This window comes from Heterodontus francisci, chromosome 34 (genome assembly GCF_036365525.1).
Source record: "Heterodontus francisci isolate sHetFra1 chromosome 34, sHetFra1.hap1, whole genome shotgun sequence".
NCBI lineage: Eukaryota > Metazoa > Chordata > Chondrichthyes > Heterodontiformes > Heterodontidae > Heterodontus > Heterodontus francisci.
Genome location: NC_090404.1, coordinates 13,112,531 through 13,140,441, shown reverse-complemented (window position 1 = coordinate 13,140,441; position 27,911 = coordinate 13,112,531). Strand labels below are relative to the sequence as shown.

The following is a 27,911-nucleotide window of genomic DNA, read 5'->3' as shown; positions in this document are numbered from 1 at the left end:
TCTGCTAAATTTTTGCCCACTCACTGAACCTGTCTATATCCCTTTGCAGACTCTTTACCTCCTCTTGACAACATACTTTCCTTCCTATCTTGGTGTCATCAGTACATTTAGCTACCATACATTCGGTCCCTTCATTTAAGTCATTGATATAAATTGTAAATAGAATGTAAGAAATTAAAAGGAGCGGAGGAGCAAGAGATCTGGAATACACCCACGTAAATCACTAAAAGCAACAACACACGTTTATAAAGCTATAAAGAGAGCAAAGGAAGTCCCCAGGTTCAACGAGAGGACTTAAATGTAACAGCAGGGAAGTACTATTAAATGTATAGAGAACCTTGCTTAGACCACACAATTGTTACAACACAGAAGGAAGCCATTCTGCCCATCATGTCTGTGCTGGCTTTCCGAAAGAACAGTTTATCACAGTCATTCCCCTGCCTTCTCCCCATAGCACATTCTTCCTTTTCGGATAACAATCCAATTCCTACTTGAACGGCTCAATTGAACCTGCCTCCACCACACTCTCGGACAGCCAGCACAGACACAAGGGGCTGAATGGCCTCCTTCTGTGCTGTACTATTCTATGATTCTATAATGTTCATACAGTGTTTAACCAATTTATTTTAAATGGGGTTATTTTAAATAAGTTAACAATTGTCTTAAATTGGTAATCGATGAGCTATCCTACAAACACATTAAAGCTTGGTAGAATAATTACCACAGTCATTTTCAGACTGGAAATTTAAACCAGCCATTTCACTTTCATTCACAAAAAATCCACAGTTTTACATCAATCTCTGATTTGACAGCACGTTTCCAACATTCTGGAGTTCTTCCTGACTCCAAACACCGCTGTAAAGGAACCTTCTGTACAGTACCCAGGAGCTCTGACCCTGAAAGAGAGCGGCTGGGACACATTTCTTACACACCTCAGGATTAACCCACACGGGGACTTTACTCTCAGTGAAGAGAGACGAGAAAGACCAAAGTGCCGTTTGTCCCTCTCAGTGTGATCCTGAAGGACTGTGTCCAGGCTGAAGTTCTGTTCCTGCTGTACGATCCTCCCCCCAGATTGTCCTTTCTGAGCTCCAGCCAGGTGATGCTAAACACTCAGGTGGGAAAGACAAAAATCTACAACAATGTGTTTAAAACACAGCTTGACATGTTATTTGACATTTATCCAGAATAATAATCCATATAAATGAGCTGCTGTTTAATAACACAAGCAGAAACAAATCCCAACTGTCAGAATGAACGAGATTCAGTCCTGAATGTAATTAACAGCAACAATAACAGCAGAATCTAACCCCTGCAGTCACATGTGAACTCGCTGGTGTGACAGCAGGTAGGATGACTGAGTGAATCCCTTCCCACATACAGAGCAGGTGAACAGCCTCTCCCCAGTGTGAATTTGCTGGTGTCTCAGAAGGTTCAATGGATGACTGAATACCTTCCCACACAGGCAGCAGACGAATGAACTCTGCTCAGTGTGAATTTGCTGGTGTCTCGGATGGTTGGATGAGTGAGTGAATCCCTTCCCACACATGGAGCAGGTGAACGGCCTCTCCCCAGTGTGACTGCGCCGATGAGTTTCCAGCTTTGATGAGGAACTGAATCCCTTCCCACAGTCCCCACATTTCCACGGTTTCTCCGTGATGCCGGTGTCCTCCTGTATCTCCAGGTTGGGTGATCAGTTCAAACCTCATTCCCACACAGAACACCTGAACGATTTCTCCCAACTGTGAATGATGCAATGTTTCTTCAGGCCATGTAACTGGTTAAAACATTTCTCCTTCTATATTAAAAAGCCAATGACATTCAGCTCCTGATATACTGAGTGAGTCAGATTTTGAGGTGATGTTTGCTGTGAGTTCCCCATCTGCAAATCTTCCCGTTCCAATACCCTGTCAAAGCAGTTTCCACAATTCAGTACAGAATAGAAATTCAGAATAAACAATTCTAGTTTCTTTCTTGTCATAATCCATTCATGGGATCTGAGCATCACTGCAAAGCCAGCATTTATTGCCCATCCCGAATTGCCTTTGAGATGGTGAGCCACCTTCCTGAACTGTTGCTGCCCACAGTGCTGTTAGGTAGCAAGTTCCAGGATTTTGACCCAGTGACAGTGAAGGAATGCCAAAATATTTTCAAGTCAGAATTGTGTGTAACTTGGAGGGCAATTTGAAGTCAGTGGTATTCCCAGGCACCTGCTACCCTTGTGGGTGGTAGGGATTGTGGTTTTGGGAGGTGCTGTTGAAGGAGCATTGCTGCAGTGCATCTTGTATATGGGAGACACTGCTGCCACTGTGGCGGTGGAGGGAGTGAATGTTCAACATGGTGGATGGGCTTCTGATGAAGCGGGCTGCTTTGTCCTGGATGGTGACGAGCTTCTTGAGTGTTGTTGGAGCTGCACCCATCCAGACAAGTGGAGAGTATTCCATCACACGCCTGACTTGTGCCTTGTGGACAGCGGGCATGCTTTGGGGAGACAAGAGGTGAGTTACTCAGCGCAGAATTCCCAGCCTTTGACCTGCTCTTGTCGCCTCAGTATTTAGGTGGCTGGTCCAGTTCAGTTTCTGGTCAATGTAGATGATGGGAGATTCGACTATGGATGTCAAGGGGAATTGGTTAGACTCTGTCATGTTGGTGATGGCCATTGCCTGACACTTGTGTGGCATGAACGTTACTTGCCACTTTTCAGCCCAACCTCGAATGTTGCCCATGTCTTGCTGCATGCATGCACAGACTGCAGTACTGATCAACTTGTTGGGGCTGTGGGCTGACAAGTCCCCGGGTCCTGATGGACTTCATCCTAAGGGCTTAAAAGAACTGGCTAGCAAGATAGTTGATGCATTGTTTTAATTTTCCAAAGTTCCCTTGATTCGGGGAAGGTTCCGTGAGATTTGAAAATAGCAAATGTAATTCCTCCATTCAAAAACGGAGGAAGAATGCAGGAAACTACAGGCCAGTTAGCTTAACATCTGTCTTAGGGAAAATATTAGAAGCTATTATTAAAGTAATTATAGCAGGACATTTAGAAAAATTCAAGGATATCAGGCAGAGTCAACATGGTTTTGTGAAAGGGAAATCATGTTTAACCAACTTATTGGAGTTCTCTGAAGAAGTAAAATGTGCTGTGGATAAAGGGGAACTGGTGGATGCATTGTACTTAGATTTCTAGAAGGCATTTGATAAGGTGCCACATCAAAGGTTATTGCGGAAAATAAAAGGTCATGGTGTAGGGGGTAACATATTGGCATGGATAGAAGATTGGCTAGCTAACAGGAAACAGAGCAGGCATAAATGGGTCATTTTCTGGTTGGCAAAATGTAATGAGTGGTGTGGCACAGGGATCTGTGCTGGGACCTCACCTTTTTACAACTTATATAAATGACTTAGAGGAAAGGACCGAAGGTATGGTAACTAAATTTGTTGATGACACAAAGAGAGGTAGGAAAGTAACCTGCAAAGAGGACATAAGGAGGTTACAAAGGGATATGGATAGGTTAAGTGAGTGGGCAAAGATCTGGCAAATGGAGTATAATGTGGGAAAATGTGAAATTGTCCATTTTGGCAGGAAGAATGAAAAAGAAGCATGTTATCTAAACATTGAGAGATTGCAGATCTCGGAGATGCAGAGTCCTAGTGCATGAATCGCAAAGAGTTAGTATGCAGGTACAGCAAGTAATTAGGAAAGCTAATAGCATGTTATCGTTTATCGTAAGGGGAATGGAATACAAAAGTTGGGAGGTTATGCTTCAGCTATACTGGGCATTGGTGAGACCACATCTGGAGTACTGTGTACAGTACTGGTCTTATTTAAGGAAGGATATAAATGTGTTTGAAGCAGTTCTACTAGACTAATACCTGGAATGGGTGGGTTGTCTTACGAGGAAAGGCTGGACAGGCTAGGCTTGTATCCGCTGGAGTTTAGAAGAGTAAGAGGCGACTTGATTGAAATGTATAAGATCCTGAGGGGTCTTGACAGAGTGGATGTGGAAAGGATGTTTCCCCTTGTGGGAGAATTGAGAACTCGGGGTTACTGTTCAAAAATAAGCGGTCGCCCATTGAAGACAGAGATGAGGAGAACTTTTGTTCTCTCAGAGTGTTGTGAGTCTTTGGAATTCTCATCCTCAAAAAGGGGTGGAAGCAGAGTCTTTGAATATTTTTAAGGCAGAGGTAGATAGATTGTTGATATGCAAGGGGGTGAAAGGTTATTGGGGGTAGGTGGTAATGTGGAGTTGAGGTTACAAAAAGATAAGCCATAATCTTGTTGAATGGTGGAGCAGGCTCGAGGGGCCGAGTGGCCTCCTCCTGCTCCTAATTCGTATGTTCTTATGTCATTATCTGAGGCATGTGAACGGTTCTGAACACTGTGCAATCAGCTACAACAATCCTCATTTCTGACAAAGGAAGGTTATTAATGAAGTAGCTGAAGATGGTTGGGTCTAGGACACTGCACTGAGGAACTCCTGCAGCAATATCGTGGGGCTGAGATTATTGGCCTCCAACAACCACAACCACCTTCCTTTGTGCTAAGTAGGACTCCAGCCAGAGTTTCTTTTCTATCCTGATTCCGATTGACGACAATTTTACTCGGGCTCCTTAATGCTACACTTGGTCAAATGCTGCCCTGATGTCAAGGGCAGTCACTCTCACCTCGGGAATTCAGCTGTTTTGTCCACGTATGGGTCAGTGCTGTAAGGTCGTCGGGCAGCTGAATGGCTCTGGTGAAGCCCAAACCGAGTATAGGTGAGCAGGTTATTGATGAGTAAGAGGCCAGAATTGGAGGAACGCAAAATTCAATAAAATCATAGAATGACACAGCACAAGAGGCCATTCAGCCCATCATGCACATGCCGTCTCTTTGAAAGAGCTATGTAATATAGCCCCACTCTCCTGTCCTTTCCCCATAGTCTGGCAAATCTTTCCAATTCAAGTATTTATCCCTCTTGAAAGTTACTATTGAATTTTCTTCTACCACCCTTTCAGGTAGTGTATTCCAGATCATAACAACTCAATGCATAACTTGTTTTTCCTCATGTTGCCTCTGGTTCTTTTGCCAATTACCTTCAATCTGCGTACTGACCCTTCTGACACTGGAAACAGTTTCTCCTTATTAAGAGGGCTGGAGCAGGTCACAGAGATCGGGAGGGGTGAGGCCAGGGATGGAATTAAACACAAGGATAAGAATTTTAAAGGCTGAAGCCACCAGGCATCTCCCCCAGGACAGAATGGGTCTCATTGCTAACAGAAAGGATGTTTGTTTAACTAATAAATGTGCAGAAATGTGAGAGTTTGTCTCACTAAATATCACAAACAGCTAGATAATGAGGGGGAAATCAATCTCTGTATCTTGAACCAACAGCAACATGGAAATAGGGAAATGAACGACCTTTAAACACCTGGTCCACTTGACACTGAAGTATAGAGAACATAGAACATTACAGCGCAGTACAGGCCCTTTGGCCCTCGATGTTGTGCCGACCTGTGAAACCATCTGACCTACACTATTCCATTTTCATCCATATGTCTATCCAATGACCACTTAAATGCCCTTAAAGTTGGCGAGTCCACTACTGTTGCAGGCAGGGCGTTCCACGCCCCTACTACTCTCTGAGTAAAGAAACTACCTCTATAACATCTGTCCTATATCTATCACCCCTCAACTTAAAGCTATGTCCCCTCGTGTTTGTCATCACCATCCGGGGAAAAAAGACTCTCACTATCCACCCTATCTAACCCTCTGATTATCTTATGTCTCTATTAAGTCACCTCTCCTCCTCCTTCTCTCTAACGAAAACAACCTCAAGTCCCTCAGCCTTTCCTCGTAAGACCTTCCCTCCATACCAGGCAACATCCCAGTAAATCTCCTCTGCACCCTTTCCAAAGCTTCCACATCCTTCCTATAATGCGGTGACCAGAACTGCACGCAATACTCCAGGTGCGGCCGCACCAGAGTTTTGTACAGCTGCAGCATGACCTCGTGGCTCCGAAACTCGATCCCCCTACTAATAAAAGCTAACACACCATATGCCTTCTTAACAGCCCTATTAACCTGGGTGGCAACTTTCAGGGATTTATGTACCTGGACACCAAGATCTCTCTGCTCATCTACACTACCAAGAATCTTCCCATTAGCCCAGTACTCTGCATTCCTGTTACTCCTTCCAAAGTGAATCACCTCACACTTTTCCGCATTAAACTCCATTTGCCATCTCTCAGCCCAGCTCTGCAGCCTATCTATGTCCCTCTGTAACCTACAACATCCTTCGGCAATATCCACAACTCCACCGACCTTCGTGTCATCTGCAAATTTACTAACCCACCCTTCTACACCCTCATCCAGGTCATTTATAAAAATGACAAACAGCAGTGGCCCCAAAACAGATCCTTGCGGTACACCACTAGTAACTAAACTCCAAGATGAACATTTGCCATCAACCACCACCCTCTGTCTTCTTTTAGCTAGCCAATTTCTGAACCAAAGCTCTAAATCACCTTCAATCCCATACTTCCGTATTTTCTGCAATAGCCTACCATGGGGAACCTTATCAAACGCCTTACTGAAATCCACATACACCACATCCACTGCTTTACCCTCATCCACCTGTTTTGTCACCTTCTCGAAAAACTCAATAAGGTTTGTGAGGCATGACCTACCCTTCACAAAACCGTGCTGACTATCGCTAATGAACTTATTCTTTTCAAGATGATTATAAATCCTATCTCTTATAACCTTTTCCAACATTTTACCCACAACCGAAATAAGGCTCACAGGTCTATAATTACCAGGGCTGTCTCTACTCCCCTTCTTGAACAAGGGGACAACATTTGCTATCCTCCAGTATTCCGGCACTATTCCTGTCGACAATGACGACATAAAGATCAAGGACAAAGGCTCTGCAATCTCCTCCCTGGCTTCCCAGAAAATCCTAGGATAAATCCCATCTGGCCCAGGGGACTTATCTATTTTCACACTTTCCAAAATTGCTAACACCTCCTCCTTGTGAACCTCAATCCCATCTAGCCTAGTAGTCTGTATCTCAGTATTCTGCTCGACAACATTTTCTTTCTCTACTGTAAATACTGACGAAAAATATTCATTTAACGCTTCCCCTATCTCCTCTGATTCCACACACAACTTCCCACTACTATCCTTGATTGGCCCTAATCTAACTCTAGTCATTCTTTTATTCCTGATATACCTATAGAAAGCCTTAGGGTTTTCCTTGATCCTATCCGCCAATGCCTTCTCGTGTCCTCTCCTTGCTCTTCTTAGCTCGCCCTTTAGATCCATCCTGGCTAGCTTGTAACTCTCAAGCGCCCTAACTGAGCCTTCACGTCTCATCCTAACATAAGCCTTCTTCTTCCTCTTGACAAGCGCTTCAACTTCTTTAGTAAACCACGGCTCCCTCGCTCGACAACTTCCTCCCTGCCTGACAGGCACATACTTATCAAGGACACGCAGTAGCTGCTCCTTGAATAAGCTCCACATTTCGATTGTGCCCATCCCCTGCAGTTTCCTTCCCCATCCTACGCATCCTAAATCTTGCCTAATCGCATCATAATTTCCTTTCCCCCAGCTATAATTCTGAAACTCGGAATAGGAATTCCAGGAATACTGACAAATATTCAAGTGTTTTGTTGATAAAAGAAACATTGATTTTACTTTGAAATGATAAATAGTTTACCAGGGGTTCACACTGACTCACCTGACTGGCAGCCTCAGGTTGCAGCCCTCAAAGGTCGCGCTTGCTTGCAGAGGTCGCTGCTCCCTTGGCCCTCCGGCCTCTGAGCTTCTTCCTGTAGCTTCCCAGGGCAATCAATCAGCGTCTTCCCCCATCCTACCCGCTGCTTCCCGTTTCCAGTTTCCACTGAGTCCCACTCGCAATAAAGGACAGGACTGAAGCCGCCCAGAATGCCCCGCGCCTGGCCCTGGAGAACATGCGCACTCTCAGCACATGGTGAAATCAGCGTTGGAGCACTTTCTAGGGCGCACGGCATTATGGGAACTGCGGCCGCCATTAGTCAGTGGCTCTCGGCAAGTGTTTTATTGCAGGCTGACGGAAGGTCAGCGACCTGAAACGTTAACTCTGTTTCTCTCTCCACAGATACTGTCTGACCTGCTGCATATTCCCAGCATTTTCTCTTTCTATTTCAGATTTCCAGCATCTGCACTATTTTGCTTTTGTTTTATTGCAGGCATTGCTCACAGAACTGAGTCTGGAAACACAGTTTCCACAGTTTAAGATAAAAGCAAAATACTGCAGATGCTGGAAATCTGAATTAAAAACAAGAAATGCTGGAAATACTCAAAAGGTCTGGCAGCATCTGGGGAGAGAGAAGCAGAGTTGACGTTTCAGATCAGTGACCCTTCATCAGAACTGGCAAATGAGAACGGTCCAATTAAGTTTGTATCAGGGTGGGTGTTGAATGCCGAAGCCAGTCCCTGACCTCCTGTGCAGGTGTTGTTTTTTTGCATCAGTTTGAGTTGGAGTGGAGATGGAGGGGAAGTTGTTGGTTTAAACCCGAATACTTTTGAGCCCAGTCGGGCCCAACAATTGCCAATGTGAGACATTTTAAGGGAGATTAGGTTGCTTAACAAGGCGTATTATTTTAGGAGGAGTTACTTACGTAGAGCCTTTTAATATATTTTACATATACCGATTTTTTCCATTCTTTCTTGGGATATGGGCTTCATTAGCAAGACTTACATATGTCACCAATCCCCAGTTGCCCCTTGAAAAGGTGATAATGGGTTTTCTTCTTGAATCACTGCAGTGTGAGTGCGATATATCTCCAAATCAGGATGGTATGGCGGGAACAGAACTTCAGCCAAGATACAGTCCAGGAGCACAATTACCATCCACATCTTATCCTGTTTGGATAAAATCAAAGACAGTTTTTATTCTCCATTGAATTAACTGACCTTTTCATTGTGTACAGTTTACACTGATCCTCTGGGTAGCACAGATATTCTGCTTCCTTCCCTTGTTTCTGAATACTCAATTGAAGGCTTTTTTCACCCATTTATCCAGAAGATCATATGGACCTTCCCAATTGGTTTCCCAGTCCCACCCCTTTTAAAAATGTTTTTAACATTACTTCATCTCCCATTGAGCAGTTAATGTAATGGATGGGTGATTACTCCTGGTGGTGTTGAGATGGGCAGAACCCATCTTCTCTGCTGCATGTAACAGTGAGGATGCTAAGGTTTGTTGGAGGTTCTGGAGAAACTGGCCGAGAGACTGAAGAGTAACAATGGGGAATGGGACCTCACTGGGGGGCACAATCTGCATTTGGCAACCCGTCATGAGCTGAAATGGGCTGTGACTGGGGGAGTGAACAGGAGTGACACGAATGGTCCTTAAGACGCCAGGCAAGGCAGTGACCCAGTCATTGTCCTTGACCAGATCATCAGCTTCCTTTATGACAGCTTTTTCAGTGCTGTTTCTATGGAATGATTAAAGAGCTTGACCATCCCACTAGACGCTGGGTGGTCAGCATGTGGAAATGTTGTTCTACACTGACAAGACAACAGAGCTGTTGTATTACTTCTGCTGTGAAATGAGAACCATTATCACTCTCTGTTCTTTTCAGAAAACCCCATCTGGTAAAGATCTGTTCCTATTAGACTTTAGCTATAGTTACTGCAACATTTTTACAGGCTGGGAAAGCTTCAATCCATTGGGTAAACATATCAAAACTACCAGGATATACCCGTGCACTCCTTTTACTGTGGGTAGTGGGCCTGTATAATCAATCTGCAATGCTTCCCAGGACCGTCATTCACCATTGGGACCTTTCTTTTGGTGGGTCTGGATTCATTTGGGCACGGATGAGGTACAGGTTCAGGTGGTGATGGACATCCTGGTGCATCATCAGCCACCAATAATAATTTTTAGCGTATCAAGGACTCAAGAAACAGAAATATGCCCCCAATTTTATGCATAAACAAAAATTATTCTTTCCTGAGGCAGAGAGGTGTGACCCAAGTCAAATTAGAGCCAATCGTGATACAAAACCTCATCATGGAGGATGAGTGAGTCCTTACTTGGTGTGAGAGACGAAGGAAAGTCTTTTCCGTGGTGTACGGCCTCTTTGACAATAGTCACATCAGGGTCAGTGTCCTGACAAGTTTTTAAATCAGGTATAACGAGTCTGTCGTACCGGTGCCAGTGATTGTGCTTTGGGTGGATCCCATTGAATCCTCTCCACAGCAGCTTTCCTGGTGAGTAAGTCTGCCTGGTTATTACCGTCACCCTCTTCACTAACTCCTGTTCCTGATCTACCTTCACCTTACAAATAGTAATTTAGAATAAAAGGGAGAGTAGCAGGTGTGAACGTGATTACTAAAGCATAGGGGATCCTGGGCTTTATAAATAGAGGAATAGAGTACAAAAACAAGCAGGTTATGGTGAACCTTTATGAAACACTGGTTTGGCCCCAACTGGAGTATTGTGTCCAATTCTGGACACCACATTTTATGAAGGATGTGAAGACATTACAGAGGATGCAAAAAGAATTTACGAGAATAGTTCCAGCGATGAGGGAATTCAGTTTATGTGGAGAAGCTGGGGCTGTTCTCCTGAGAGAAGAGAAAGTTGAGAGGAAATTTGGTAAAATTGTTCATAATCATGAAGAGTCTTGGCAGAGCAGAGAGGGAGAAACTATTCCTGTTGGTGGAAGGCATACAAACCAGAGGACACGGATTTAAGGTGATTGGCAAAAGAAGCAATGGCAATGTGAGGAAAATTTTTTTACGCAGCAAGTGGTTAGGATCTGGAATGCTCTGCCTCAGAGTGTAGTGGAGGCAGATTCAATTGAGGCCTTCAAAAGTGAATTGGATAATTACCTGGACAGATAAAATTTGCAGAGCTACGGGAAAAAGGTGTAGGAGTGGGACTATGTGAGTTGCTCTTAGAGAGAGCCAGCACAGATTCAATGGGCCATTCTACGTGATTTGTCCTGGACACTTACCAGTAATATCCCAAATCATTTGGAGTACCCCCCCCAATCCCATGTGCACAAATTCTGCTTACTAACTTCCTGTGTGGGACCTTATTGAAAGCCTTCTGAAAATCCAAATGCACCACATCCACTGGTTCCCACTTATCTATTCTGCTAGCTACATCCTCAAAAAACTCTAACAGATTTGTTAAACATGATTTCCCATTCATAAATCCATGTTGACTCTGCCCAATCCTACCATTATTATCTCAGTGTCCAGTTATCACATCCTTTACAATAGATTCTAGCATTTTCCCTACTACTGACGTCAGGCTAACAGGTCTGTAGTTTCCCTGTTTTCTCTCCCCCTCCTTTTTTAAATAGTGGTGTTACATTTGCTACCTTCCAATCTGCAGGAATCATTCCAAAATCTATTGAATTTTGGAAGATGACCATCAACGCATCCACTATCTCTACAGCCACCTCTTTCAACAGTATATGTAGATCATCAGGTCCAGGGGATGTATCAGCTTTCAGTCCCAGTAATTTCTACAGTACTACTTTTTTATGAATACCAATTTCTTTCAGCTCCTCATTCTCACTAGTCCTTTGGTTCTCCAGTATTCCTGGGAGGCTTTTTGTATCTTCCTCTGTGAAGACAGACACAAAATATTTGTTTAGTTTCTCTGCCAGTTCCTTATTGCCTGTTATAAATTCTCCTGTCTCTGCCTGATCAGAGAACTCCTCTACACTGATGATGCTGTGCTAGTCACTCACACAGAAACTCAGTTATAACAACTCACAGCGTCACTTGGCTGCTTCACCTGCAGCACTTGTGGCAGAACCTGCCCCTCAAGGATTGGCCTTCACAGCCATCAACAAAAGTGAAACAAGAGAAGACACCCCACTTAAATGGATTATTTGCTGTAAGTCCACCATCTTTCATAGATGGGAGGATATGAATCAACTAACTGTCTGTAGTGGGCCCACATTTGGCTTTGCTAATCTTTTCCTTTTTTACATACCTGCAGAAGCTTTTACAGTCCATTTTATGTTTCTCGCTAGTTTACTTTCATATTCTATTTTCCTTGTCAGTTTCTTGGTCCTCCCTAGCTGAATTGTAAAATGCTCCCAATCCTAAGGCTTATTACTTTTTTGGCAACTTTTTAAGCAAACAGGAGACTGGATGTCCCTGGGAATCTCAGTATGAACAGAGTGGGATGTGTTTTGAGACAGGATGTCCCAGCTCTCCTCTTTTAAAGGGAGGAGAAGACCAGCTGGGCTGATTGGAGCTGTTTTATGACATAATTGCAGTGCCTCGTAACCAACCTGCTTATTATGGGCTGGGAGTGTTTGATGGGACAGTGTAGAGGGAGATTTACTCTGTATCTAACACATGTTCTACCTGCCTTGGGTGTTTCCCACATCAGAAAAGTTCCTTTGAACACTGACTGTGGGAAGATCATTAAAAGTTCTAAGCAGCTGAAGCATAATCAGTGTATTCCCCCACCAGAGAGAGGCTGTTTAAATATTGTGTGTGTGGGAAGAAATTAACCCCAATGGCTGAGACACCAGTGAGAGAGCCAGTGCAGACAAAATGGGTCGAATAGACTCCATAGAACCATAGAAAAATTACGGCACAGAAGGAGGTCATTCAGCCCATCGTGTTTGCGCCAGCCGAAAAATTTAATCCCACCTTCCAGTACCTGGTCCGTAGCCTTGCAGGCTACAGCACTTCAGGTGCATGTCCAGGGACCTTTTAAATGAGTTGACGGTTTCTGCCTCCACCACCATTCCTGGCAGTGAATTCCAAAACCCCACCACCTCTGGGTGAAAAAGTCTTTCCTCATGTCCCCTCTAATCCTTCTACCATTCATCTTAAATCTGTGCCTCCTGGTAATTGACCTAGGGAAACAGGACCTCCCTGTCTACTCTGTGTAGGCCCCTCATAATTTTGAACACCTCAATTAAGTCACCCCTCGGCCTCCTTCCATGCTGTAACAATTCTGTGATTCTAGGTTGTGTATTTTTAGTTATCCTGGTGTGTAATACTCACTTCAATAAAACAGAGAATTCGTGGAAACACGCTGCAGGTCTTTCTTTATCTGGAGATCAAATGTCAGTTGCATAATTGTACCAGCAGTTAACAGGAACCTGTGAACTTCCCCATCTGATATTTTCATGCAGACGTTAACCAATTTATCTTAAACAGTTTACTTGAAGTAAGTTAACACCGACCTTAAAATGGTAGAATTATAGATAGATAGCTCACGGCATTGAAAGACTCAGGACTGTCTTTGTAGAATATTTATTACAGTCATTTTCTGTACTGTGACCATTCTGTGAAATTCATACCAGAGGGCGCAGGCGCAGTGCTGGACAGTATTTGGAGCATGCGTAGTGTTACTTTGATCAGAGCTGTGCGAGTGCTGGATACGCTTTTGCAGCAGGTGAGAGTCAGCGAGGCGCAGGGGAGGAATGGAGCCGGCGGCTGGGCGGGTAGACTTCAGAAACACCTAGTGTAGGTCTAAAGTCCCGAATAAGAACCTCCAGGTCCCGCGTTAGCTGCTCCGGGGCTTTTTCCTGGGAACAGGCAGCTAATGGCCATCATCTTGGCTGAACGGGGAGCAGAGCGCATGCGCGGCCATCTTGGTGACGACACCGAGTGGGCGGGGCTTTAGTGTCCCAGTGACCAAGACAGAAAATCATTGACTCATTAATTTGATTCTCACTCTGCATACAGGGGCTGGAGAACTGAACCCAGTTGGAGTAGAGGGAGGGAGAAAACTGTCAGTGGAGGAAAGAAATGGTGTGATGTTTTTGGATTTTAGCACAGAGGGGAAGGAGAGTGAGTGGGACGGGGATTTACAGCTTTGGGAGAACAAGAGAGGAAAAAATGTTCCATAGAAACTAGAATTGTCTGTTCTGAATTTCTATCCTGTACTGACTGTGATGAATTTTGTAAACTCCTTTTTTTAGGGTTTAGAAGGGGAGGATTTGCACATAGGAAAGTCAAACCAAAGATCACGTCCAGCTCTGACAGAGTCACTCGATTCATCAGGACCTGAATATCATCGGCCTTTGAACGTGGAAGGAGAAATGATTGTTCTGTTTGTGGGAAAGGATTTCTAACATCAGTGTGACTGGAAAAGCACCGAGACACACACGCCCGAGTGAGAGTGTTCCAGTGCACTGACTGTCGAAAGAGCTTTTACCAGTTACACAGCCTGAAAAAATATCGCACCATTCACAGTGGGGAGAAACAGGGTATTAGAAGGGGAGGACCTACAGACGGGAAACTCAAACCAAAGATCCGCGGTGAGAAACTTTGCACGTGGTCTGTGTGTGGCCAAGGCTTCAACTTATCAACCAACCTGGAGAGACATAAGGGCACCCGTGCCACAAAGAAACCATGGAAATGTGGGGACTGTGGGAAGGGATTCAGTTGTCTGTTGAAGCTTGAAACTCATCAGCACTGTCACACTGGGGAGAGGCCATTCACCTGCTCCGAGTGTGGGAAGGGCTTCACTCAGTCATCCCACCTGCTGACACACCAGCGAGCTCACTCTGGGGAGAGGCCATTCACCTGCTCTGAGTGTGGGAAGGGATTCACTCAGTCATCCCACCTGCTGACACACCAGAGAGTTCACACCGGGGAAAGGCCGTTCACCTGCTCTGTGTGTGAGAAGGGATTTACGACTTCATCCAACCTGCTGACACACCAGCGCGTTCACACTGGGGAGAGACCGTTCATCTGCTCCATGTGTGGGAAGGGATTTAATCAATTGTCCAGCCTACTGAGACACCAGGAAATTCACACTGGAGAGAGGCCATTCACCTGCTCCGTGTGTGGGAAGGGATTTAATCAATCGTCCAACCTTATGACACACCAGTGCGTTCACAAAGGGGAGAGGCCGTTCTCCTGCTCCATTTGTGGGCAGGGATTTAATCGATCATCCAACCTTCTGACACACGAGCGAGTTCACACTGGAGAGAGGCCGTTCACCTGCTCCGTGTGTGGGAAGGGATTTAATCACTCATCCAACCTTCTGACACACAATCGAGTTCACACTGGGGAGAAGCCGTTCACCTGCTCCATGTGTGGGAAGGGATTCACGCAGTTATCCCACCTGCTGAAACATCAGCGAGTTCACAAGTGACTGCAGGGGTTAGATTCTGCTGTTATTGTTGCTGTTGATCACATCCAGGATGGAACCATCTTCATTCTGATAGTTGAGGTTTGATTCTGTTGATAATTAATCGATCAACCAGGATCTAATTGAAGGTGCAGCAGACTCAAAGGGCTGAATGGCCTTCCTCCAATTCCTATGAAATTTCTCTTCAGACGTCCCCCAGCTGTCTAACTCTGCTCAAGAGCTGGTTTCCTGTTGCACTGCCTTCTCTCCAGTTCTACCATGACTATTCATCAGCTGTGTTTGAGTCCAAGTTTTTTCGGGACATAGGAACAGGAGTCAGCCATTCAGCCCCTCAATCCTGTTCTGTCATTCAATGAGATCATGGCTGATCTGCAACCTAACTCCGTGTACCCAGATATTATTTTAATACCAGCTTCCCCAGTCTGTTATAATGTGATTTTAAAAACAACTGTCATCTACATTGCAACTTTAAGGTAGGAAAGTGTCCCAAGGTGCATCTCAGAAGCTTAAACTCACAAATCAGACAAAAATTAACACTGAGCTAAAGAAGAGGATATTAGGAGGGCTGACTAAAAGCTTGGTCAAAGACGTAGGTTTTAGGAGAGTCTTAAAGGAGGAGAGATGTGGACTGGCAGAGAGGTATAAGGAGGGAATTCCAGAGCTTAGGACCGATGACTAAATGCACAGCCAATGGGACAGAGAGAGTGAGGGATGTGTAAGAGATGAGAGTTGGAGGAATGCAGAGTTGAGGCTTGTACGGCTGGAGGAGGTTACAGATATAGGGAGGGGTGAGGCCTTGAAGGGATTTGAACCCAAGATGAGAATTTTAAAATGGAGGCATTGGTGGACCTGGAGCTATTGTAGGTCAGTGAGCACAGTAGTGATGGATGTGTGGGACTTTGTGATGGTTGGGGTAAAAGGCAGCAGAGTTTGTATGAGCTCAAGTTTAAGCAGGGTGGAGGTCAGTCAGAGACCATTGGAATAGACAAGTAGGCTGACAACACAGAAGCACTGGAGGGGTCATGAGAGATGGTGGTGAGGTAGAGATGGGTGTCTTCAGTGTACGTGTGGAACCTGATGCCATGTCTTCAGATGGTGGCACCAAGGGGGCAGCAGATAGATGAGGGATAGAAGGGGCCATCAATAGATCCTTGGGAAACTCCAAAGGTAACAGGGTGAGAAGAGAAGCTATTGCTAGAGATTCTTTGGCTATGATTGGATAGGTCTGAGTGGAGCCAAGTGAGGTCAGTCCCACTCAGATTGTAGTAAAAATCTTGTTTAATAATTAGCTTGTAGTCCTGTTATATGTAATAATCAGTAATCAAATTGTATTAATCGAATAACCTAATATATTATTCTTAATTATAATCTGTGTCGGACACTGTTCCCATGTGACTGCATCTTTATCTGTGAAGATGTCGCTGAATTCTTATCTAACAGGTGAAACATACCACACGGCCGAGGCCTGCATGTAAAACTACAGTTTGTGGTTTAATCACAGAGTTATTGCTGTGAAGACAGTCAAGATTGGATGGTCCAGTGTCTGGAGCTGTGTCCGGACACAAACTCCTTAACCATTCAAACTTATCATCTATACCTGATATATAAAACAACTGTCAGAGCCTTCAGCCTTGAGTTCTGTGTTTTAAATTAGTTAGTTCTTTTCATAAGGCATTCACTTGTTAATTGTGCAGCAATGCCTCAAAAAGAAGCAGTCATTTTCTTTTGAATTATAGAATAGCCCTATGTATTACTTTGGTTCTGTAAGCTTAAGAATTAAGTTCTGTAATTAGTTTTGTAGTTATGTAGTCTTTTTCCTTTTGCTCTTGTTACTTATGTATTCATTGAGTGTATCCTGCTGTATTTCGTAAGTGTATCTTGCTACGTCATCTTTACACACTGATTGTCTTTACATGCTGGTTTCATACATATGTATAGATTTTATGTATGAGGTAGTTTTGTAATTTCTGTATTCATCTTGAGGCTGTGTAATGTGTCATTGTTTTATTTTGTTATGTTGTTCACTTTTAATTAACTCGTACCAATCACTGGCAGGTCCCTTCAACATCCCACACTAGTGATACAGCCCTTTCAGCCTTAACAATGATAAAGCCCCTGTTTTAATGAGAATTCTATAGGAGCTGCGATATTGATACTGATACATTAATTTAACACTGAGGACGATGCGCCTCAAAGAATGATTGGCACCCTACACCATACTGCTTTCTCATCTCAGTTAAATGGACAAGGAGACTTTATAATGATGAGTACTGCATTTCATGAGGCACTATTATCTTCATAGAAAACCATTAAATTCAACAAAAGGACTAAAAATGCTGTAATAAGGGGTACTGTTCCGCACGTGACTGACATCTGAGGGAACCATTCAGGAAGTGACATCCGCAGGTGACTGCCACTCGAAAAAAGAACAATCAGTGGCTCATCATGCACTGCCTGAACCAATCGGAGGTTGATCATGCACTGCCTGAACCAGTCAGAGGCTGATCATGCACTGCCTGACCCACTCGGAAGCTGATCATGCACTGCCTGAACCAATCGGAGGCTGATCATGCACTGCCTGAACCACTCAGAGGCTGATCATTGTCTGCATGAACCAATCGGAGGCTGATCATTGTCTGCATGAACCAATCGGAGGCTGATCATGCACTGCCCGGAACGCCACTAATCATGAGCATGCGCAGTGCACCAGAAAGGGAAGACTCGCCGGCAGCTTCACGGTGCAAAGTGTGAATTTGGAGACTGCATACCCGAAGTGACAGAGGAGATCAAGTGTCAAGTTGCACCCAAGGCTGAATCAGGAGGCAAGACCTGCATTGAGTCAGTAAAGTCGCTGCCTAACTTTTGATAAGTATTACTTTTGTTACTTAATAAATGTTTCCTGATATTGCACCAGATTATCTCTTATTACCTGCATTTTCTCAAAAGGACAAATCATTATTAATTGGGTAAAGACTGACAGTGTTACAGTTAATAAGACCCAGAACTCTTACAGAAGGGATTTACTGAGTCATCCCGGCTCACTAAACATCAACTTGTACACAGTGATCAGAGACCTTTTACATGTTCTGACTGTGAGAAGTGCTTTAAAAAAGGATCTGCTGAAACACCAACTCACCCACTCTGGGGAGAGACCATTCATCTGCTCCATGTGTGGGAAGGAATTTACTCAGTTATCCCATCTGCTGAAACACCAGTGGGTTCACAGTGGCAGCTGGGGTTGGATTCTGCTGTAATTGCTGCTGTGAATCACATCCAGGATTGAACTATGTTCATGTTGATAGCTGAGGTTTATTTTTGCTGATGTTAATAACCCCTTATAACTGGGCTGGAGTTTAATATACTGATAACGCTCAAATGAATTAATGTTGTTTCAAACACACTTTGTCGGGTCCTTAATTTCTCCAAGATAAGAGGAGAATAGTTGACGTCCTGTTAATGACTGCTCCATTTTTGAGCCTTTTCTCCTTTCTCACTCTAGATTATTTCAGTTATCATATCTTCGGATACTCTCATGGACAAGTCCCAGCTCCCCATACCTTCCAGAGTGCCTCTCCTAGCCTTGGGATCCAGGGAAGGTATCACTAACACGCCCGGGGTCACTAAACACAAATCCCAGTCTTTCCCTTTCAGCTACTGGACTTAGTCTGTGTCCCACAGCATCTCTCTCATCTTCGATGTGTGAATAGAGCATCATGCCTGCAAACCTGGTTTAAACTTAAATCCACTCAGGATTTAACAGAAGTCTTTAGGTCGATGAGACTCTCTGAAGGTGCCAACATTATAAACCCACAGCTAAACATAATTTCATTCATGTTTAAAATTAAATGGGGATTTGTATTATGGCAATTTTTATATATCCAGATAAATTAGCATTTTTTTGATGAACAGAAGTCAGCCTTTTCCTAACACTTGTAGTAAGGAGATGTTGATATCACAAAAAGGGAAGATCAGTGGGGCTTTATGTCAGTACCTGACTCACACCAGGATGAATTCAATTTCCTTCCACTCTGGTTAATATTGTTGCTATCCACATCAGCTTCACGGACCCTGATTGGAAATGACTGGGAACATTGGTCTAATTGTGTCTGTATGTGGTCACAGCCCTGGGCTCATCTTGGGTGTTGTGTTGACCTTTGGAGTAGCAGCTACTCTGTGTCTGAAGTGGAGAATCAGTGTCAGTGTCATAGAAAATGAGACCACGAGCGATAGACAGAGAGAGAGAAAGAGGGAGAGTGACAGACTGACAGTGAGAAGTAGATAGAGTGAATTTCAAAACTTGTATTGGATATATTTTTGTTGGGTAGGGTTATTAAATAATATGGAGCCAAACCAAATAAATGTAGTTGAGATATTGATCAATCATGAGGTAATTGAATGGTGAAACAGGCTCGAGGAGCTGAATGGCCTCCTCTCGCTCATTTGTTCCTCTACTTTACAGGGTCATTGAGACTGACGCCCTGAGGCTCCTCTCACAATACGGGGACCTTCTATTCCTGATAGTTATGGAGCAAGGTGTTATGATCTCCATGGAGATCACCAAAACAAATGAATTTATCAACTGGCCCCAATAGAAAAACAAACAGACAAGATTTCATTTTCATAAATTTTATTATAACACTCAAATCAAAATCAACGTAAATAGAGCATGAAATAACAGGTAAATCACTAGGCTTAAAGATTACACATTAATTATTAATTATCAGATGCAACAAAGATAGATCTCACAGATTTACTAGGCAGTCCGCTCAGCAAAGATGGCACCGAATATTCATAAAGTTCATCAAAACCGTGAACTTCTTCACATGGATTTCCAACTCCTGGCCTCCAAGATGCAAACAGGACACTGATGAGCTTTACATTCAGAAATATAAATGTACAAGGAGTTTATAGTATCATTTAGGTAGGGGGGGGGGGGGGGGGGGTGGGGGTCTGTGATTACTAATCCATTTGAAAAGGGTCCTGCTGATTGGATTTCCTTTGCTATCCTTGGAGAATAAACATAGATCTGGCTTAGATTCTCCCTGCCACCTTGAGGAATGGAATGTATTTCAACTCTTAGCATCAAAAAGGAGAATTTATTCTCCAATGAAACTCACTGTACAATTACTTCTCCATTATAGTTGACGTCTACATTGCCCCACATTATTTGGTGGATATTAAAGTCTCCGAGATGGATTGATGGATGTTGACGAGGAGGGAGCAGTGGCTCAGGTCACTGTATGAGTGGTGGTTTGGAGACATTGGAGATTGTTCACTCTCCTACACGTATTGCTGTGCAATACTGGGTCTCCTTCAGTTCAGTGAAGCCTTCAATGCTTAGTTTGATGTAACAGGCCTGGCTTATTGGGAGGGTCATTGCAAACAGCTAGGTCAAAACCTGTAAGATGTTCACTTGAATCAAACTGGTGGATGTGTTTGATATGTGTTTCTTAAAGAACCAGGACAACAACCCTGAGTAAACAACAACTTATATTTTTATATAGCACCTTTCACATAATAAAACATTCTAAGGTGCTTCACAAGAGCATTATAAAAAAAAACTCTTGACATGGAGCCACATAAGAAGATGTTAGGTCAGATGACCAAAAGCTGGGTTAGAAAGATAGGTTTTAATGAGTGTCATAAAGGAGGAAAGCGAGGTAGAGAGGCGGAGAGGTGTTGGGAGGGTAAGCTTTGGAGATGTTGGAATTTTGTGTGAGAGATGCCTTCGATGTTAAGTTGACATATTTGGGTGGTTGACCAGACATGTGGTTTTCTCTGGTCCTGAAGAGGACTGTTTCATTTGCTGCTCTCACCAGGAGGTTGATTTAACAAGTTTGGTGTCCTTTGAGATGATGTTAGTTGTGATCTAAGATGATGGAACAGGGTGAGCCACGAGAAGGCTGTCATCATCCATCCGAGAACAGCCTCAGACCCATTCATGGTGACTGCTGCCATCTTCTCCATAGCAGGAAGATTAAAGCATCTCCATCATGGGACTGCAGAGCTCCTAAACAGACCCTGGAGAACATGGTCAAACACTGTCCTCAGAGGAAATTCACAGGCAGCCTACACCATATCCACACTGTTACACCGGAAGCTTTGGCCTGGATTTCTGACTCAGATATTGATATTTAATGTGTTTTTTTTTGCTTCCACTGTAAAAAGAATAAGAAGAAACCCCAAGCTTGTTCTGTTTGAGTGCACGGCTTGTGGGTGTCATAGACTGAACTTTACACACATCTGGATTTCCTTTGAACCGCCCCTGTGTAGAATATTTTCTGCATCATTTCACCCTTTTTGGATCTGATTTAGTAAAACTCCTCCACAGATACTGCATGTGAGAGCCTTTGAAATGATCTGATCTTTATAATTGTCATTGCTGATTTTTTTTTTATTCATTCATGGGATGTGGGCGTCACTGGCCTGGCCAGTATTTATTGCCCATCCCTAATTGCCCTTGAGAAGGTGGTGGTGAGCTGCCTTCTTGAACCTCTGCAGTCCATTTTGGGTAGGTACACCCACAGTGCTGTTAGGAAGGGAGATCCAGGATTTTGACCCAGCGACAGTGAAGGAACGGCGATATAGTTCCAAGTCAGGATGGTGTGTGACTTGGAGGGGAACTTGCAGGTGGTGGTGTTCCCATGTATTTGCTGCCCTTGTCCTTCTAGTTGGTAGAGGTCGCGGGTTTGGAAGGTGCTGTCTAAGGAGCCTTAGTGCATTTCTGCAGTGCATCTTGTAGATGGTACACACTGCTGCCACTGTGCGTCGGTGGTGGAGGGAGTGAATGTTTGTAGATGGGGTGCCAATCAAGCGGGCTGCTTTGTCCTGGATGGTGTCGAGCTTCTTGAGTGTTGTTGGAGCTGCACCCATCCAGGCAAGTGGAGAGTATTTCATCACACTCCTGACTTGTGCCTTGTAGATGGTGGCCAGGCTTTGGGGAGTCAGGAGGTGAGTTACTCGCCTCAGGATTCCTAGCCTCTGACCTGCTGTTGTAGCTACGGTATTTATATGGCTACTCCAGTTCAGTTTCTGGTCAATGGTAGCCCCTAGGATGTTGATAGTGGGGGATTCAGCGATGGTAATGCCATTGAATGTCACGAGGAGATGGTTAGATTCTCTCTTGTTGGAGATGGTCCTTGCCTGGCACTTTTGTGGCGTGAATGTTACTTGCCACTTATCAGCCCAAGCCTGGATATTGTCCAGGGTTTGCTGCATTTCAACATGGACTGCTTCAGTATTTGAGGAGTCGTGAATAATGCTGAATATTGTGCAATCATCAGTGAACATCCCCACTTCTGACCTTATGACTGAACGAAGGTCATTGATGAAGCAGCTGAAGATGGTTGGGCCTAGGACACTACCCTGAGGAACTCCTGCAGTGATGTCCTGGAGCTGAGATGATTGACCTCTAACAACCACAACCATCTCCCTTTTGTGCTGGGTATGACTCCAACCAGGGGAGAATTTTCCTCCTGATTCCCATTGACTCCAGTTTTGCTAGGGTTCCTTGATGGCCCACTCTGTCAAATGCTGCCTTGAAGTCAAGGGCAGTCATTCTCACCTCACCTCGAGTTCAGCTCTTTAATCCATGTTTGAACCAAGGCTGTAATAAGGTCAGGAGCTGAGTAGCCCTGGCGGAACCCAAACTGAGCAGGTTATTGCTGAGCTAGTACTGCTTGCTAGCACTGTCTACGACCCGTCCATCAATTTACTGATGATTGAGAGTAGACTGATGGTGCGGTAGTTGGCCGGGTTGGATTTCTCCTGCATTTTGTGCACAGGACATATCTGGGCAATTTTCCACATTGCTGGGTAGATGCCAGTGTTGTCACTGTACTGAAACAGCTTGGCTAGGGGCGCGGCAAATTCTGGAGCACATATCTTCAGTAGTATTGCTGGAATGTTGTCAGGGCCCATATCCTTTGCAGTGTCCAGTGCCTTCTGATGTCTGAACGCATTCCACTTTCGCTGTCTCTGGAGAATACTTGGCACCAGGTGGCTGGACCGTATCTCCAACGCAGAAGTCCTCAAGGCAGCCAGCATCCCCAGCATGTATGCCGTACTGAGCCAGCAGCGCTTGAGATGGCTTGGCCATGTGAGCCATGTGGAAGATGGCAGGATCCCCAAGGACATATTGTACAGCGAGCTCGTCACTGGTATCAGACCCACCGGCCGTCCACGTCTCGGTTTTAAAGTCGTTTGCAAACGCGACATGAAGTCTTGTGACATTGACCACGAGTTGCCAGCGATCGCCAGAGCTGACGGACAGCTATAAAGGCGGGGCTGAAGAGAGGCGGGACAAAGAGACTCAGCAGCTGGCAGGAAAAGAGACAGCAGTGTAACAGCCCCGACAACCAACTTCATCTGCAGCGCCTGTGGAAGAGTCTGTCACTCTAGAATTGGCCTTTATAGCCACTCCAGGCGCTGCTCCACAAACCACTGATGCTTACCCATTCTCTCTCAAGACAAGGATCGAGTGCCTTCGGTCGTTTCTTGATATCGCATGGAATGAATCCAATTGGCTGAAGACTGGCATCTGTGATGCTGGGGAACTGAGTTGGAGGCTGAGGATTATTGCAAATGCTTCAGCCTTAATCTTTTGCACTGATGTGCTGGGCTCCCCCATCATTGAGAATGGGGATATTTGTGGCGCAACCTCCTCCTGTTCGTTGTTTAATTGCACCCCCCCCCCCCCCATTTATGACTGGATCTGGCAGGATCGCAGAACTTAGATCTGATCTGTCGGTTGTGGGATCAATTTGCTCTGTCTATCACATGCTGCTTGGTACGCAAGTAGTCCTGGGTTGTAGCTTTACCAGGTTGACACCTCATTTTGAGGTATGTCTGGTGCTGCTCCTTGCATGCCCTTCTGCACTCTTCAGTGAACCAGGGTTGATCCCCTGGCTTGATGGTAATGGTAGAGTAGAGGATATGCTGCCCCATGAGGTTACAGGTTGTTGTTGAGTACAATTCTGCTGCTGCCCCACAGATACCCAGTTTTGCATTGCTAGATCTGTTTGAAATCTATCCCGTTCAGCACGGTGGTACTGCCACAGAACACGATGGAGGGTATCCTCAATGTGAAGAGAGAACTTAGTCTCCACAAGGACTGTGTGGTGGTCACTCCTACCAACACTGTCATGGCCAACTGCATCTACGACAGGCAGATTGGTGAGGACGAGGTCAAGCATGTTTTTCCTTCAGCACCTGCCGCAGACCCAGTCTAGCAACTATATCCTTTAGGACTTGGCCAGTAATGGTGCTACCAAGCCACTATTGCTGATGAGTACACCAGCATACATTCTACACCCTTGCTTGCTCCAAGTGCTGTGCAGTATGGAGGAGTACTGATTCATCAGCTGAGGGGGCAGGGGCATTGGGTGGTAATCAGCAGGAGGTTTCCTTGCCCATGTTTGGTCTGATACAATGAGATTTCATGGGGTCTGGAATCATTGATGAGTACTCCCTGTATAACTCCTTCCTAATTGTATACCACTGTGCTGCCAGCTTTGCTGGTGGGTGATGGTGCCTAGGTCAATGCAGGGTGGTCCATCCAGTTTCAATCCTTATTGGCTTTGTAGTGGTTTGATACAACTGAGTGGCTGGCTCAGCCATTTCAGAGTCAAACACATTGCCTGGAGTTACATGTAGGCCAGATGGGGTTTTTACGACTATGGTTTCATGGCCATCATTGGACTTGCTTTTTAATTCCAGATTTATTAATTGAAGTTAAATTCTACCTTGTGGGATTTGAACCCATGTCTCGAGAGCAATACTTTAGGTTATTAGTCCAGTGACAATACCACTATGTCATCACCTCCCCAGTGTGCTGTGATGGGTTTGGATTTCAGCACAGGGAGAGTGTGTGGGTCGAGGATTTACAGCTTTGGGTGAACAAGAGAGGAAAGAATGTTCCATGGAAGCTAGAATTGTCTGTTCTGAATTTCTAGCCTGCACTGTGAGTGATAACTTTTGTAAACTCCTTTTACAGGGGATTAGAAGGGGAGGATTTGCAACCTCAAGCCAAACCTCACGTCAAGATCTGACAGTCGCTCAATTCACCAGGACCTGAATGTGGAAGGAGAAATGTTTGCCTGCTCTCTCTGTGGGAAAAGATTTCAAATATCAGTGTGACTGGAAAAGCACCGAGACACACACATCCGGGTGAGAGTGTTCCAGTGCACTGACTGTGGAAAGAGCTTTAACCAGTTACACAGCCTGAAAAAACATCACGCCATTCACATCGGGAAGAAACCGTACACGTGTTCTGTGTGTGGGCAGGGTTTCAAGTGAGTGTCCAACTTGGAGAGACACAAGGACACCCACACCACGGAGAAACCATGGAAATGTGCGGACTGTGGGAAGGGATTCCTTTCCCCATCCCAGTTGGGAACTCATCGACGCAGTCACACTGGGGAGAGGCCATTCATCTGCTCCGTGTGTGAGAAGGGATTCACTGAAGCATCCAAGCTTTTGAGACACAAGCGAGTTCACACTGGGGAGAGGCCATTCACCTGCCCCGTATGTGGGAAGGGATTCACTCAGTCAGCCAACCTACTGAAACACCAGAGAATCCACACTGGGGAGAGGCCGTTCACCTGCTCCATTTGTGGGAAGGAATTCACTCAGTCATCTCACCTTCGGACTCACCAGCGGAGTCACACTGGGGAGAGGTCGTTCACCTGCTCCGTGTGTGAGAAGGGATTCATTCATTCATCCGTCCTGCTGAGACACCAGCGCATTCACACTGGGGAGAGGCCGTTCACCTGCTCCATTTGTGGAGAGGGATTTAATCGATCATCCAACCTTCTGACACACCAGCGAGTTCACAAGTGACTGCAGGGTTTGGATTCTGCTGTTATTGCTGCTGTTAATCACAGCTAAAATTAAATTCTGACTGGAAGCCTTTACCAAGTTGGGTTTCCACAGAACTCAGCACTAGGCTGCTTACTTTTATGGTTATATATCAATGATTTAGCCTTAAATGTAGGGGCTCTGATTAAGAAGTTTCCAGGTGATAACAATGATTGGTCATATGGTTGATAATAAAGAAAATTTGTGCTCCATAACTTGCCGTACCCTAGCCAAGCTGTTCCAGTACAGCTACAATGGCAATGTGGCACCTACCCAGCAATGTGGAAAATTGCCCAGGTTTGTCCTGACTCCCCAAAGCCTGTCCACCATCTACAAGGCACAAGTCAGGAGTGTGATGGAATATTCTCCACTTGCCTGGATGGGTGCAACTCCAACAACACTCCAGAAGCTCGACCATCCAGGACAAAGCAGTCTGCTTGATTGGCACCCTGTCCACAAATATTTACTCCCTCCACTACCGATGCACAGTGGCAGCAGTGTGTACCATCTACAAGAGGCACTGCAGCAATGCACCAAGGCTCCTTAGACAGCACCTTCCAAACTTGCAACCTCTACCACCTCGAAGAACAAGGGCAGCAAATGCATGGGAACACCACCACCTGCAAGTTCCCCTCCAAGTCACACACCATCCTGACTTGGAACTATCTCGCCGTTCATTCACTGCCGCAGGTCAAAATCCTGAAACTTCCTTCCTAACAGAACTGTGGGTATACCTACCCCCACTTGGACTGCAGCGGTTCAAGAAGGCAGTTCACCACCACCTTCTCAAGGGCAATTAGGGATGGGCAATAAATGCTGGCTTTTCGGTGATGCTCACATCTCATGAATGAATTATAAAATGAAAGAAACTAGAATTCTCTTCTGAATTTCAAATCTATACTGACTTTGGAAACTGCTTTTCCAGGGTATGAGAATGGGAGGATTTTCAGACGGGGAACTCACAGCACACATCACATCAAAATCTGACAGATTCAATACATCAGGAGCTGAATATCATTGGCTTTTTAATATAGGAGAAATGTTTTAACCAGTTACATGGCCTGAAGAAACATTGCACCATTCACAGTTGGGAGAAATCGTTCAGGTGTTCTGTGTGTGAATGAGGTTTGAACTGATCACCCAACCTGGAGATACAGGAGGACACCGGCATCACGGAGAAACTGTGGAAATGTGGGGATTGTGGGAAGGGATTCAGTTCCTCATCAAAGCTGGAAACACATTGGCGCAGTCACACTGGGGAGAGGCCGTTCACCTGCTCCGTGTGTGGGAAGGTATTTAGTCATTCATCTAACTTTCTGTCACACCAGCGCGTTCACACTGGAGAGAGTGTGAACTAGAGAGAGTGCATTCAATTGTTCCGTATGTGGGGAAGGATTTACTCGATTATCCAGACTACTGAAACACCAGTACATTCACACGGGGGAGAGGCCGTTCACCTGCTCCGTGTGTGGGGAGGGATTCACTCGGTCATCCCACCTTCTGACACATCAACTTGTTCACACTGATAAGAGACCTTTCAAATGTTCTGACTGTGAGAAGACCTTTAAAAGTAAAAGGGATCTGCTGACACACCAGCGGGTTCACACTGGGGAGAGACCGTTCACCTGCTCCGCATGTCGGAAAAGATTCACTCAGTCACCCTCCCTGCTGACACACCAGCAAATTCACAAGTGACTGTAAGGGTTGGATTCTGCTGTTATTGTTGCTGTTAATCACATCCAGAACTGAACCATCTTCACTCTGACAGTTGGGATTTGTTTCTGCTGATATTAATAATCCATGTAAATGAGCTGCTGTTTAATATCCTGGATAAATATCAAGTAACATGTCAAGCCTATATATTTTCTGTGTTTCTATTGTGACAGTTGGGGATTATTTCTGATGATAATAAACCCACTAACTGGGCTTGTGTTTAATATT

At 44.9% G+C, this 27,911-nt stretch overlaps 3 protein-coding genes across 6 annotated transcripts; 2 read left to right on the top strand and 1 right to left on the bottom strand.

The window, feature by feature from the left end:
* Positions 1-190: 190 nt before the first annotated feature.
* On the bottom strand, positions 191-13,426 carry LOC137349075 (zinc finger protein 664-like). Of its 4 annotated transcripts, XM_068014390.1 has the most exons (5): positions 13,195-13,426; positions 13,013-13,061; positions 11,359-11,606; positions 8,721-8,884; positions 191-1,907 (listed from the first exon to the last, which is right to left on the bottom strand). In XM_068014390.1, the coding sequence occupies exon 5, from the start codon at positions 1,547-1,549 to the stop codon at positions 1,319-1,321; it is 231 nt and encodes a 76-aa protein (XP_067870491.1). In that variant the 5' UTR covers positions 1,550-1,907; positions 8,721-8,884; positions 11,359-11,606; positions 13,013-13,061; positions 13,195-13,426; the 3' UTR covers positions 191-1,318. The 4 variants fall into 4 exon arrangements, with proteins under 4 accessions (XP_067870491.1, XP_067870490.1, XP_067870493.1 ...); XM_068014389.1 differs by lacking the exon at positions 13,013-13,061; XM_068014392.1 differs by lacking the exons at positions 8,721-8,884; positions 13,013-13,061.
* On the top strand, positions 13,350-27,911 carry LOC137348649 (zinc finger protein 84-like). The gene is made up of 4 exons (XM_068013914.1): positions 13,350-13,406; positions 14,109-15,112; positions 23,356-23,452; positions 25,425-27,911. The coding sequence occupies exons 1-4, from the start codon at positions 13,350-13,352 to the stop codon at positions 25,950-25,952; spliced, it is 1,686 nt and encodes a 561-aa protein (XP_067870015.1). The 3' UTR covers positions 25,953-27,911.
* On the top strand, positions 26,140-27,665 carry LOC137348648 (gastrula zinc finger protein XlCGF7.1-like). The gene is made up of 3 exons (XM_068013913.1): positions 26,140-26,235; positions 27,128-27,262; positions 27,399-27,665. Exons 1-3 carry the CDS (start codon positions 26,140-26,142, stop codon positions 27,663-27,665), a joined length of 498 nt encoding a protein of 165 aa, XP_067870014.1.

What these genes read in the sequence shown, in the direction of transcription:
- LOC137348648 (XM_068013913.1), top strand. Translation starts at nt 26,140, where the DNA reads ATGATTGGTCATATGGTTGATAATAAAGAAAATTTGTGCTCCATAACT. An exon ending in ACAGCTACAATGGCAATGTG is followed by an intron (nt 26,236 to 27,127) that starts GCACCTACCCAG and finishes CTGGAGATACAG; the next exon opens with GAGGACACCGGCATCACGGA. An exon ending in CCTGCTCCGTGTGTGGGAAG is followed by an intron (nt 27,263 to 27,398) that starts GTATTTAGTCAT and finishes CTGAAACACCAG; the next exon opens with TACATTCACACGGGGGAGAG.
- LOC137349075 (XM_068014390.1), bottom strand. Translation starts at nt 1,549, where the DNA reads ATGTGTGGGAAGGGATTCACTCACTCATCCAACCATCCGAGACACCAG.
- LOC137348649 (XM_068013914.1), top strand. Translation starts at nt 13,350, where the DNA reads ATGCGTAGTGTTACTTTGATCAGAGCTGTGCGAGTGCTGGATACGCTT. An exon ending in TGGATACGCTTTTGCAGCAG is followed by an intron (nt 13,407 to 14,108) that starts GTGAGAGTCAGC and finishes TGACTGGAAAAG; the next exon opens with CACCGAGACACACACGCCCG. An exon ending in TGGCAGGAAAAGAGACAGCA is followed by an intron (nt 23,453 to 25,424) that starts GTGTAACAGCCC and finishes TCCAACTTGGAG; the next exon opens with AGACACAAGGACACCCACAC.